At 40.7% G+C, this 14,484-nt stretch overlaps 1 protein-coding gene across 1 annotated transcript in view; it reads right to left on the bottom strand.

Moving 5' to 3' along the window:
• Positions 1-726: 726 nt before the first annotated feature.
• Positions 727-14,484, bottom strand: part of ANKFN1 (ankyrin repeat and fibronectin type III domain containing 1) — a 352,347-nt gene continuing 338,589 nt past the window's right edge. Inside the window, exons 17-18 of the mRNA XM_030923600.1 lie at positions 12,723-12,939; positions 727-1,523 (exon numbers count right to left, since the gene is read on the bottom strand). Of these exons, the coding sequence (XP_030779460.1) occupies positions 727-1,523; positions 12,723-12,939 (1,014 nt within the window). The remainder of the gene's footprint in view (positions 1,524-12,722; positions 12,940-14,484) is intronic.

A 14,484-nucleotide genomic window follows, 5' to 3' on the forward strand; every position in this document is an offset into this window, starting at 1 on the left:
AAGGGCTACTTTCTGTCCTATTCTGTCTTTGCAAGATAGAGCTGAAAGAGAAGAATTCTCTACTTTTGTTTCTGGTGGTCTCCACACACCACTATGCGAAGAAAAAAAGGCCTGTCAAGGCCTATTTAATCAGATAAGTACTGATGGATAAACTGGATAAGGTGAGCCCTGAGAACTCTGTACTTTGGAATGACCTAGTTTAGCTGACAGGGAATCAAGGTCAAGCCCACTTGACCCTGGTGCCCTGGAGACACAACCTGGTGTCTTTCCCTCAAACTTTTCTGAAGGTTTGGAATGGAGGGAGAAACGATGCTAATCTTATTTTCATTTATGGAACTTCTCGTCATCAATCACAAACTCATGAAAGAGCCCTAAACCAGGGGTCAGATTACAGAACCAGCTGCAGAACAGAGGGTCTCTCTTTGGGATGGCCAACTTCAGTCATAGGTGCCACCAACAGGGTGGCATGTTTGAGTCATTGCATGTCGTATTCCATGTTGACACAACTCCCCCATGCCCTTTCTAGGCTGAAGTGGGAATGGCACTGGCAACTCTGGCCTCCACCCCTGACTCTATCCAAAAAAGGAGGACCCTGAACTTGTAACCTTTGGATTTATAACATTCAAAACTCTTGAAAATGAGTGAAAATGAGTGGGGTCACAGTGGGGCAGGATGGGGGTAAGGGTGATGTAGTGATGGAGGGGTGGACAGCCGGGATAGGCCTCCCTAAAGCATGCTGCTGAGTATTTCTGACACGGGAGAGGCAGTGGGGTCCTCCTGGCTCACATCGGGGCCTGTGGGGCTGGGCAGGGTGCTGCGGCCTCCAGAGGGCGGGCTCAAGCCAGCCCATGGTTTTTCATCCTGGGCCACCAGGGCCGCTGTGTAAGGCTCCACGTAGAGGCGGCGGATCGAAGGCCTCCCGTCCTGGGGACTGCTGTTCCGCTCCTCAGGAAGACTGGCAGCGTGGGCCAGAGTTAGGCCCCTGGGACCATCAAGGGCAGGGCCGGGCCGCTTGGCCTCCTCGGGCTCCTGGGCCAGACCACAGGCCCGGGACAGGTGCTGTGTGTAAATGCCCTCAGAGAGCGATAGCGACTGGGTCTCGCTGTGCATTCGCAACCAGCGATGATGGCGGCTGAAGCCGCCGTAGTGGGGGTGCTTGCCTGGCTTCCGTTTTCCCAGGAAGCCTAGCGGCGGCCGCGCACCTGACACAGTCTTGGCGTGGTTCTTGGGTGTGAATCCCGTGAGGGTCAGGCTATGGAGGAACTCAGCACATGAGCGATCGGGATTTGGGCCCTCGCCCTGGGGATCCTGGCCAGGCCCCAGTGGGGTTTTCACGTCGTGCACTTGTAGGACGTCGGGGGCGCTGCCGCTTAGGCCAATAAGGGTCTGCTGCGCAATGTCGTGCGATGACAGGTAGACCAGGTCCAGGTCTCGGGGGCTCAGGGCATCGCTGGAGTCATAGTCACTGTCGGTGGGGAGGAAGACTTCTGAGCAGCCTTCTTCATCAGAGCAGGGCTGTGAATCTGCGAAGCCAGAAACTGATGTTAGGAAAAATACAGTCTTAGCTGGAGCCCGCTTCACAGGCATAGGATCAGTGCATTTGACCCCGCACTTAGAAGGGTCCTGTGCTTCGTTTAATGCCCTGCTGTCACCTCCTGAAATGCTTACACATTTTGAACAAGGGGCCCCACAATTTTCATTCTGCACAGGGCCCCACAAATTGTGTAGTGGGCTCTGGTCTTAGCGGGAGGAAAGGAAAGAGAGGAACTCTGACAGGTCCAGCCTAGACAGAAGTAGGGCAACCTTCCCTCATTCCCATCACACACGCTTTTATTATTAGCTGGGCAGCTGTGGACAGGGTGAAACAGGCTAGAAAGCTAAATGTTATTCATTTATTCATTCCCTATTATTTCAGAGGTGAGTTTTGCATTTGACAAAGTAGCAGGAATTTAAAAAGGTGAAGGAAGAAGAGGAGACGCCAGTAGTGGCAGTTGGTAAACCTGACTTCAAATCCTAGCTGCCGTCCACCTCCATATTCTGAAGGACTACCTTGCTCATTAAAAAATACAACAGTTAATTGAAGAAAAAGCCCACATTCTAACCCGGTTACAGTCTGCTGATGGTGGAAAATCAGACATGATTATCCTCGGAATATTGCAAAATTCATGGATAAAGTTTGATTTGTTTGGGAGTCAGTATCAAGGTTTCTTGTATTTTAGGGACTAGAACTAGACGGAATGCTTTTTTTCCTTACTATAGGAGATGATGTGCATACTTGCTCTTAACTGGCAGGGCAAGATGTCAGTTTTGCCTTTTCACTCCTGGTTGTTACCCAGTATCCATTATTATTTGTTTAGTTACAAAATCTTAATTTTAATTGGGACACCAATGCACTTATGTAAAAGACCACCTTTTTTCAGCTTTCCCTGCAGCTAAGCATGGCGATATAATTAAGTTCTGACCACCGAAATGGAAATGGAAGTATAGTATGAAACTTCTGGAAGGCTATATACAGGGACCTGGCTTAGCTGGGTCATTACATTCTTTCTCTTTCCTTCCAGTTTACCTGTAACTAGATGTGTTGGATGAGGTCATGGAGCAATCTTGGAGATAGAAGCCACATGCTAGGATGGTGGGGCTGAAAAATAGAACTTGTTGCCTGAAGACCATTAAGTCCGCATATCAACCCTGACTTGTCTCCTTTTGAGCTTCTTTCACACAAGATAGAAAGTACCTTGTGTTTTTGACATTCTTGTTTGGGTCTTCGGTAATATGAACCCAAACTTTATCTTAACTGTTAGAAACCTAAATATCCACCGAGAGGGGTATGGTTAAATAACTGTGGTGCATCTGTACCTTGGAATATTATCCAGCAGCTACAAAGGATGAGATCAATTTATATGTTCTTTAAATAATGGCTACCAATAAAAGGATTCCCTCTTCTGCCTTTTTGAGTTCTACTGATCTGTTCAAGGTTTTCCTCAAACAAAACTTCCATTAGGAAGCATCCCCCAACTGTTGGAGATATTTAATTACTCTTGGGGCAGAGATATTTAATTCATCCATTCATTCACAATGAAGATTCTATATTACTTGAGATCTTGCTCTAATAGAAGCACTGTACTTGGTTCTTGAGTGGAAATAAAATTAATAAGAAATTATATCTGTCTCTAGGGAGTTTACTGTTTTAATGGATGTATAAAGAAAGTATGCATCTGTGAGACTGTGGCAGAACATAGATTTTATAAGAGAAGTTCAGCAAATAAGTGCAGGTATGTAGGAAAGGGGGATTATATTTTATTGGGACAGGATTGATGAAATACTCCATAATTTCATTTATTTTTCTCCTTCCATTCATTCATCTCTATGTCTATATTAATTTATGTCTTCATCAACTTTTAAAAAATGACTGGAGGTAGCTTTTAATAGCAAATATGCAAAGGATAAAAGGATTAGAAACAAGAGAGGAAGAAGAAAGAGCACAAGTAGTCCTGTTTTGATATTATATGAGTTGTATAAAATGTTAAAATTGTTGGGGGCTGAGGGAAGGGTGCATGAGACTTCCTGTACATTTCTTTGTAATCTTTGGAGTCTACAATTATTTCAAAAAACATTTTTAAAAACAGCATTTAATTTTTAAAAAGGTAGGGTGGAACCAGAGGAGGGTACTGAATGCTTAGATAAGGAGTTTGTACCTTATTTTGTAGCCAGTGGGTAGTCATCAAAGAATTTTGAAGAATTGACAAGATGAGAGCTATGATTTAGGATAGCAACTAGGATGTAAGATCAACTTGCTGAGGAAGAGATAGCAGGGAGGCCAGCTGGGAAGCTGTGGTCCAAGCTATATTTTCCCTCCAAATGTTTATCTTGTTCAGGCTATGGGGCTAAGCAAGAGCTGTGGTTGTGTGGAAGAAAATAAAAGTCCAGGAAAGTCATTCATGGAGAGATGTTTACAGAACAGTTATTTTGTGCTAGACAGATATGGTCTCTGCTTTCAAATAGCTCAAAGAGATTGGATTAGACAGTAAGTCAGAAAACACATAAGATTAATTTTGGGTAGTGTGAAGTTCTGTGAAGACAATGAAAGTGGATTTTAACTGGAGAGTGACTTAGGAGGAAGATGCTTTTGATAAGGTGGCCAGGGGAGGAAGCATCACTGTACAAAGGGGAGTCTAGGTGAGAACTCAGTGATCAAATGAACCGACTATGTGAAAGTTTTAGGGACAAGTGTTCCAGATAACTGGGAGAAGTGAGTGTATGGCCCCAAAGTTATTAGTAGATATCAAACTGTGATTCCTAGGAAGACAGGGAATTAAAGGAGTTAAATTTCAGCCTTGATTTGGGTGGGGGGGGGGGTAGAATGGATGGTAAGTTTAATTTGGGACAGGTTGAGCTGAGGGAAAGCCAAAACGTCAAGGAGGGGATGAACTGAGAGCATGTGGGTAGCCAAGCTGAAGGAAGCTATTTGTGAGTGTAGAGAAGAAACTATTGGAGAGAGAATGGTTGAATATATGAGTGGTGAGGTTGATGAGATAATAAAGAGGGGTGATAAATTGTGAGCACCAGTGCTGGCATTGGTGCTTAGTGAGAAAGAAGGAAGGACACATTGTCCTCAGAGGTAAGTGGTTAGGAAAGAAGAAACATATATTTCCAGGTTACAAGGAGAGAAATGTATAAAGGCCTGGGCTCAATGACTCTGATATTCTTTAAAAAGCCTTAGTACTTTTTCCAGTCTTTAGTGGGAAAAATAGGACACTGCAAGTAACAGGATTTCAAAATTGTTGATTGTTTTTGATGATAGCAGGGGTAGGTGCCTTAGGAGTGAGGAGGAAGAGAAGATAACTGAGGATTTGAAATTGGACTTGAAATAGGACCCATCCAAAGAATTCATAATTGACTGTAGTTGAACATCCTTCTTTGTTTATCTGATCAGTGCGTTCAGCTGTGTGCATGTACTTGTGTGTACCCACAATGGTAATAAACAATATCCTACATTTACTTAGTACTTACTGTGAGCCAGCCATAATGCTAAGAGCTCTAAGTGCTTTATTTTGTTTAACACTTACAGCAATTCTCATTTTGCCGATGAGAATACTGAAGCTTAGGCTTATCAAATTTTCCAATTTGTATTCTTGATAAATGGTAGAATAGGCAGCCAAATGTAAATCTGTCTCACTACAAAGACTTGCTTGCTGCCATCCACCTTAGCATTTCCATGACTCTGTGTGGAAACTTCCTGAGGAGTGGCACTTAGTTAATCTAATTCACTTTTTGTGGTACACAGAGTTAAATTACTTAAACTCTTAGGGCTTCTTGACATTGCTGCTACTAGAGAAACATACTAGATCTTGTATTAGTTTCCCGTGGCTGCTGGAACAAATTACTACATACTGGGTGGCTTAAAACAACAATAAAAAAATAAAAGAAATTTATTCTTTTACAGCTCTGGAAGGCAGAGTTTGAAATCAAGGTGTCAGCAAGGCCACACTCCCTCTGGAGGCTCTAGGGGGAGAATACTTTCTCTTGCCTCTTCCAGTTTCTGGTGGCTGTTAGTATTTCTTGTGAACATGCCACTGCTATCTCTGCTTCTGTCTTCTCATGGCCTCTCTTCTGTGTCTGTGCCTTCTTTTCTGTCTCTCATAAGGGAACTTTTCACTGGGTGTAGGATCCACCCATATAATCCAGGATGATCTCATCACAAGACCTTTAATTACATCTGCAATGACCCTTTTTAAAATAATGTCACATTCACAGGTTATGAGCGTTCAGGTATGGACATAGTTTTTGGGGGCCAGGAGAAGACTGATAGTAAAAATTACCAGAACTAGAAGTAACCACCGTAGTATGTGACACTTTCAGTCCATAGTCAAGCACTTTGCAAAATCTGTCTGTATTTTGATCTCCCAACACACGAATAGTGAGAACGCATTGCTGGGAGGAAAGTAAGGAGTATATGAAATGTGCCTTAAATGAGCTGACAGTCTAATATTTTAATGGAGTATCATATTTTAAGACCCAATCTCTCAAGGAGAGCCTGTATTGTTTTCCCCAGGTGGAGTTAACTGCTCGGTTCTTTTGCCTCTTAGAGCATTTTATTTATATCTCTGTAACTGCATTTACCAAGTTTTATTATAAATTATCCATTTTCCTATTTGTCTTCCTCATTGGACCATGAACTCTAGGGAGCATGCAGTATGTATGTCTTACTCATCTCTGCTTAGTAAATATTGAGTAAGTCAGTCAACAAAGGAATGGTCTAAGGAACAAATCAACCAAAGGGATGTGTAGAATCTTTTGTATTTCCCAGATCATATAGTCTGAACATGGATATACGAGTGGACTATGAGAACCTCCCAACTACACTGTGTCTTAAGCATCATTGTATTATTAACCTCTTGTGCTATAAATGGTACATAGAAGACTCTCAGTAAAGCATATTGAGTGGAATTGAAACGGAAACAAATATTGAAATCTGGGAACATAACGAATAGTGATATTTGACTGTCTCTTAGAAATAATACTAAAAGCAAAGCATCCTGAAAGGATCCAATTTACTTAATCTACCATAGATTCCTGAAAACAATCACCCAGATAATTTTGCTTTATCTTTGCGATATTTGACTGAAGAGCCAGCCCAAATATAGCAGAAAGAACAATTGTCTTAAAATTAGAGAAACCTGGACTGAAGTCCTGTCTTGCTACCTACTGCATATATGATCTTGAGCAAATCACTTAGCTTCTGTGAACTGGTACTATGAATAAGTACTATGAGGAGTAATTTAGTTTGTTAAAGATACTTTAAGTGGGCTGGGTACAGTGGCTTACACCTGTAATCCCAGCACTTTGGGATGCCGAGGCAGGTGGATCACTTGAGGTCAGGAGTTTGAAACCAGCCTGGCCAACATGGTGCAACCCTGTGTTTACTAAAAAAAAAAAAAAAAAAAAAATCCAAAAATTAGCCAGGTGTGGTGGTGGGCACCTGTAATCCGAGCTACTCGGGAGGCTGAGCATGAGAATCACTTGAACCTGGGAGCCAGAGGTTGCAGTGAGCCAAATTTGTGCCACTGCACCCCAGCCTGGGCAACAGAGTAAATCTCTGACTCAAAAAAAAAAAAAAAAAAAAAAAAAAAAGATACTTTTAAGTGCCTTAAAAACAGAAGATATTAATATTATTGAAATCCTCTTCACCCTAAATACAGAATAACATATTAATATCATTAAAATATAAACCAGTAATCAGATATATTTCAAGGTGAGAATGCTGTTGATAATAAAGGTGAATAATAATTTCTTGTATGGTATCTTCTGCTGGTGATGATCTAGTCCAGTAGATTTCCTAACCTACATTTTAGAGTGAATTAGTGAATGATATAACTGATTTACTGTAGCTCCCAGAACATGAGAGATAGGAGATTTCGTTTCAGGAAAGATGGGGAGATGACATTTCAGGAAAGACTATTGACTCAAAGCTTCTCTTGATTTCAAGAGAAGACCTAGTTATAACCATAGTAACCTAGGAAGGAGATGCAAAAGAGCTTGAATATTAAGTGGTAAATATTATCTCCTTGGTTCATGGACCCACACTTGGGAAACACTGCTGTAGTGGGAATCTAAATATTTGACTTGCATGGTGATTGTATTATTTATTAGAAGACTTAGTGGAACCTATTGCTTAGGGTGGGATACCCCTCCCAGAACAGTCTGGGAAAATCTCCAGGATGCCAGCCAGGGCACTGAGGAGAGTTTCCAAGGACTTAGGCCACTGCTGCTCCCTCCCTTCCTGGAAAAGAATGCAAAGTGCAACTTCCATCCCCAGATTCAGGCCATATGCTCCATTAACCATTGTAGGCACCTTGCCCAGTTGTTATTTTAATAAACTTGCTTATGCTCCTCAATTTCCCTGAGAGGGCCCACTGGGCAGGCCAGGACTGGTAGAGCCTTGAATTTCCCCTCTGGTTGACCCAGGAGCTGTTTGATGAAAGTTCTGCTCATAGTATTAGTGCTGGCTTAGGAAGCTTGGCTTTCTTGCCATTGTAATGAGTGTTGTAACTCCTGGTTTCTGTGGGTCAGGCCAACAACAGCAGAGTAGAGTTGATGTGGATTTTGAGGGCGTTATGGGGAGATGACACTTCAGGAAAGAATAATTGACTTAAAGCTATTGCTTTTTTCTTAAAGGCAGGGGGCATGGCAGGACAGAAAGTAAAGAATAATAATCCATATTTGCCCCAAAATCGATCTTCACAGTTTTAATGTATTGTCTAAATATATATATATACATTTCTATATCTATTTCTATATCTCTCTCTCTATATATATATAAAATTTGTGCTTCAGTGAATTTATTTCCACTGTGTCTGAGTAGTCTTTAAATAATTTATACATGAAGACTTTTACTGAATCTTTCATCAGGCCTTGGGTAGAACCTCCGGGTTTTGTTCACCTTCTGATATCCCAAGAGAAATAATACCTTCAGATTCCTGTTGATTTTTTTTGAGCTATGTATTTTCTGCCATAGTGCTCTTAACATCATCTGGAAAAAGGTTACCAAGATTTACATTTGGAAGATCAGGATAACTTTCAAATGCATCTGAAGGAAACAACTCCCCCCTCCCCTCTATTGCCTCACCCATGTGTCACTAGGAGAAACAGCAGTACTGGAAAAAAAAATTGCTGCTGCCTGTGACCACTATACCCACAGAAAAGGAGTGGGAGAGAAAATACCCATGTGATGGACCAAATAATTCCACCCCCTGCCTTGAGCTGCCTTTTCTAGGAGCCAACTTTCCCCCTTGGGTCCTTGAGAGATGCTTAATTTTAATTGACTCACAAGAGTTCTACTTTGTGTTTTGAAAACCACACAGAAATGGGAAGTAAGTGAAAGAGTTCCACTCTCCATCCCCTACTCCTAACAGATACATGCAAACAAATTCAAGATACTCAACAGCCTTAAAACAGAATCTTGGGCTGGCACCAGAGGCTAGGTTTGTGATAGGCTCTATATTTCTAGCAGGCTCTGTAGAAGTTAGTGAATCCTATACACACAGAATGGAATTGTGCTGCAAACTTTGCCCTGCGGGTAACCCAGCAGGTATGTTCCTCTAAACTGCATTTCCCCGCTTTCATGAATGGCTTTTGAACAATTCAAAGTGGTCACACTTGTGAGAAGGACAGAGAATGCAGTGACAGATTTCATTGCTCTGAAATGCTTCTGCTTTTGTGAGGGGTAGGACACTGAATGTTTCTCCCCAGCTTTCAACAGCACTTCCCCGTCACTGGGTTCCATTTCTCATTTGCAGCTTTCCACATCTTTGTGTTTCATAGCTCATGGAATCTTGGCTTCCAAGAAGTAAATGGACCCAAGAGAGAGTTATATTTTAAGAAACAGAATGATGATCACTCACATTTTAAGTTAATAATAAAATCTGAATGTAATTGGCCAGATCCTCTTAGCAGGGAGTGGTGCAACCCGTCCTCAGGCCAACGTGAGAGTTTGGCACTTCTGTGGCATAGAGAAGGCCACCCTCATACAGCCAGGGAGGAATCCACTAAGGACCTTGTGGCCAAGAGAAGATTAAACACTGGGAAGGTTCTGTGAGCTGAGAGGGCAGACAAGGGCTGCAAAGGTGGAAATAGAAATGAAGAGTTGTTTGTAGAGTTAAACAAACTGTAGGACATCGTAGCATACATAGCTTTCCTGCCTTAAAAAAATGCCCTTTCAACCCCACACTTCTCTAGCTACTACCTTCCCTCCTTCTTCCCTTTTGCAGCCAAGATTTTGAAAGAGTGAAAATTCCTGTCCTCCTTCTTTACCTCTCATTTACTCCCTGATTTGCTTCTGTTCAGTTTCTATTTCTTTCCCTTCAAAAACTGCTCTCACTGATGACTTCCTTGTTGAGAAAAGCAAAATAACTGAAGCTTTTCAGTTTTTGAATTTAACCTTTCTCTACACATTTTGATTCTGTGACACTACTCTCTTTTTTTTTTTTTTTTTTTTTTTTTTTAATCTTTCTCTGGTTGTTCCTTCTTAGTCTAATATGTCTTGATGCTTCATTCCACAGGGATCCTTCCACAGTCTCCTCTTCTTGTTCTACCTCCTCTTTCTAGGGAATCCCAAGCATTTTCCTAGCTTCAAACGTCATTCACATGTTAACGAATTCTTAAATCTATATTATTAGCCCAGTTTTCTTTCCTGAGTTCTAGACTCCATGCAGCTTGTTTTCTGCTGAATGTTTCCTTTTGTACGGAATGTTCCAAAGCCAACGCAAATTCAACATGCCCAACCACCCAAGCTTGTTTTTCCTTCTCTCTTACCTTTTTTTGGTAAGTGCCATCATGATACCACGAGGCACCCAAAGCCAGAAAACTTGGTGTCTCCTTCGTTAATAACTTTCTAAGTTGCCTCCTTGCTTCAATATTTCCCCCTTAGGGTCTCTTCATACAGCAACCCGATTTGATTTTAAAGAGTAATTCAGATTATATCAATCCTTGTTTAAAAGTTTCCAATGGCTTTCCATCACAAGCAGGATACAATCCAGACTTTTTCTATGACCTACAGAACCCTGCCTACTCTGGCTTCTGGCTTCTGTCTTGCTCTCTACCCTATGTCTCACAATCTACCCTTTTGTTCACTGTGTGTCAAAGATCTTGGCCTTCTTTCTATTCCTCACCTACCTCAGGGTCTTTTGCTGTTTTATTGTCTGGAATATTCCAACTCCAGATCTCTGCATTACTAGCTTCTTCTTCTGGGGTTGGTTCAAATGTCATCTTTCCAGATAGGTCTCTGCTGAGCATTATCCTAGTGAATTCAACACACTTCCTGCCTACTCCCACCCCTACTGCTGTTTTGTATTATACGCTGGAATTTTCACGACCTGAAATTATCTTTTTTGTTTATGTTTTCATTGTTTGTCCCTCTTTCTAGAATGTAAGTAAGCTCTACGGGAGCAGATACTTTGCTTTATTTATCACTGTATCCCTGTTACTTCAGAGAGAGCCTGGCACGTAGAGGGTGACAAGTAAATAAATATATTTTTTTAAGTAGAAAAGAATGAACAATGTTCTTAGATCCTGAGTTTCAGCCAAACTGCTTGCAATTCCCTAAACTACAAACAGTTGTATAATCTGCTTTCTTTGCCTATAATGCTCTTCTCTTTCCTGTTTTTCTGCTCAACTCCTGCTTATCCTTCATACCAGATTCCATCACCTCCTCCAGGAAGCTCTTTTTGATCATAGGAGTTTAATATTTAGTGCCTCTGATAAACTTCATAGCAGGTATGCAACTATCAGGTAATTTTTTGTTAATATATCTGTTTCTCTTATCAGCCTAACTTCTGGCAGAGATATTTGATTTGTATCTCTAGCCCAGTGGCAGTCTATAAAAATGCACTCTAGAAACTCTACTTAAATATTTTGTTGAGTTATTTGGTAAGTCATAGACTCCTTTGGTAACGTAAATTAGCTGTCTCCTAAGTTCTTCCACTTGTCAGGTTTTGGCTTAACACATTGGAGTTTTTTAAAATACAGGTGCAGACACAAACTTACTCAGAGAAAAGGCTCAGATTCCCAGTAAAGTTTTCTATAATAAAAATAACATTAAATATGATATTGACAATATATTGTCTATTAGATGCCATGCATCTTTGATATAGATTACCTTATTCACCAGTAACTCTTCAAGGTATAGGTATTATTCTCATTTTACATACATGGAAACTGAGAGTCAGATGTAGTAATCTACTCAAGCTCATACAGCTAGTAAAACAAACCTGGGATTTGAATCCAGGTCTCTGATTTCTAAGTGCAAGCTCTTTCTGTTACACCATGCCGCCCTCTACGGGACAAGTCCACAAATCAGGCCTATTTATTAAAAATATTATTATGAAGCTTGCAAAATTGGAGCTCTTACAAACTATTGAATCAAGAAAGATGATTTGAATTGCCATTACTTTCATTGACTAGAAAATGGCACTAGTCTAAGCATGGCTAGGCAAGAGCTTTTTATTGCCTTTACCTAGTATGCTTTCTCTCTACTTAAAAGCATAGAGGTATTTTGTAGAAATTTATATTAACCGGGTCAGGTTTTTGCTGTTACACTTAATACCCAAGGGTGGAGAGGTGCCTTGCTAGTTACCTTCTCCAACTTGTTTAAAGTTCATTATATCCATGATGAGGCCACGCTACTTACATGCACTCAGTTTCAGGATTCTAGTTTATCCAAGGTTTCCCTCTTTCCCACCTTGCACTCTAAAACATTGTGCTATGTGGATGGGAAGTTTTTCTCGAACTCTCACCCAGGTTGGGGCCTGCTTCCTGCCTCATTCTTGTCAGATGCTGTTTAATAGAGGTTGGGCCTGTTCTCCTTCCTTAGTTTGTCTTGCTCAGATTCCCTTGGCTTGTGTGGCCCTCACCTGGCATCACAGCGGTCCCCATTCTGCATCTTTGAAACCGTATCCCTGCTTTATATCCTTTTGCATCTTGTAAGTGTGAGCTAGAACTAGAATGAATCTTCCCTGCCCCCAAATGGCACTGATCTTAAGTTACTGCTCTAGTTTCCTATTCTCTACTGTTCCAATTTTGTTTTCTCTATGCTGTTAGACTCTGACCCCGAGCAGTGTTTTCAACCACTTTCTGGAACCAATACCTCAGCACGAAAGTCCTTATCAGCGAAGAGAAGACCAAAAGTCCAGGGACTAAACAACAGAACTTCAGATCTCATTGCTTACCACTCACTGCCTTTCTTCTGTGCATCTCTGGGGATGGGGGTGGGGATGGAAGACAGTCTATATGTGATGATGATGTAGAACTAATCTTCTTTAGGTTCTGCTCATCTGAGGGATCTATCAGCTTAGTGATGGGCAAGCCAGAAACTGGTTGCTTGTATCTTGCATACTGTAGAGCATCCATGATCCATCTCATTTCCCGCCAAACTTCATCTATTTGCTTTGGAATAAAATGGTAAAAGACAGTAAGTTATCAAGCAATGATTAAAATAGAATACCTTTCCCTGAGAGTCCAAGATGATCTGATCCATTTTCCACAATATTAGTTTTGAGCAAGAGTAAAATATTTTTAACACAGATTTGTTAAGCCAGAAAATACCTCTTTTTTTTGTAATATTTTGTGTTTTGCATATTTTTACCAGAGAGGTTCTGTCATTTAGTGAAAATAGTGGAAGACTTGGATGCTAGCTGGGATATATCACTTATTAGCGATATACTAACTCGTAGCAAGTCACTTGACCTTTCTGAGCCTTAGTTGCTTTATTTGTAAAATATGGCCAAAACATTTTTCCTTTATACCTCCCATGGTTGCTGGGCTGATTAGTTGAAGTGATGAATTTGAAAGTGCTTTGTGATGCCGCAGGGTACATTACTCACACATATAAAGGGTTATTATCTCTCAGATTCTAATTAAATATTCCTCATTAAGATATTGTGAACGCATATGATAAAGCCTGAATTTCAGAATATCTTAAGAAAGAAATGTAGTCGTAGTTCTTATATGTGAACTAGAAAAGCAAAGCTGTACTGCAATATTTTTGCTAAGTAGAGATTTTTGGACCTATGTTAGTAGAAAATTATTGACTTTATATATTAGACTTACTACATTCTTACATATAGAGTAAGGGCTTCTAAAGTTCAAAACGGCCTAAACAGTTTATTCTTAAATAATTTAAACATCCTTGCATTTCTAGAGTAGTCCATTTTAAGTTGTTCCATTTTGATTTTTGGGTTATCAAAGTCATTTTAATGATATTTTCATTATAAAGTACAATAGTAGTTTCCTTGAAGCCTATTTGCATAAAATTCACTCAGATTTTTGTGACTCTCTACATATAGATGACAAAAATTTTCCAGATCTTGATAGACATGGGCCATGAGCTTTTTTGTTATTCCATCTCAAGGAGGGGCTGTTGGTTAAACGTATTTTTTTCTTATGACCCTGGAATTTGTGGTAGGCTTTCTATTTAAGTTCACTCGATTACTTGGGCAAGCCAACTTTTTTGGGCCCATTTACTCAACTGTAAGAAGAGGTAATTAGTCTACATGATGTCCAAGGTCCCTTCCAGCTCTGAAACTTTAGGATTTTTGAGGAATATTTGGAAATTTGGTATTAACTAACTTCCAGATAGAAGGTGTTCATTAGGTTAATCTCTCTCTCTGATTGTTGAAGTTTTAAAACTAAAACACTGCCCAGTGTTATATTTTACTTTCAAAATTTCTTCATAGATCTTTAATCTGTACTTAAAACCTACTCATTAAGAATATCCACAAACCTGGTCCTCCCAACAAACACAGAGTAGGTCTGAAGTTGTGACATTCAGTCTGCCAAGTTGAGTGAAAAGCTAGCTAGAGTGAACTAGTGAATGGAAGGGTATGGTCTACAGCCGTTTTCCCTTGCTTTCTAGTTCTTGTCAGTCCTGTGGTGACAAGACTCAGCAGAGTATTCAGGGCCAGTGATGAAAGCATGATATTGAGCTTCAGG

The sequence above is a fragment of the Rhinopithecus roxellana genome, chromosome 19 (assembly GCF_007565055.1).
Source record: "Rhinopithecus roxellana isolate Shanxi Qingling chromosome 19, ASM756505v1, whole genome shotgun sequence".
NCBI lineage: Eukaryota > Metazoa > Chordata > Mammalia > Primates > Cercopithecidae > Rhinopithecus > Rhinopithecus roxellana.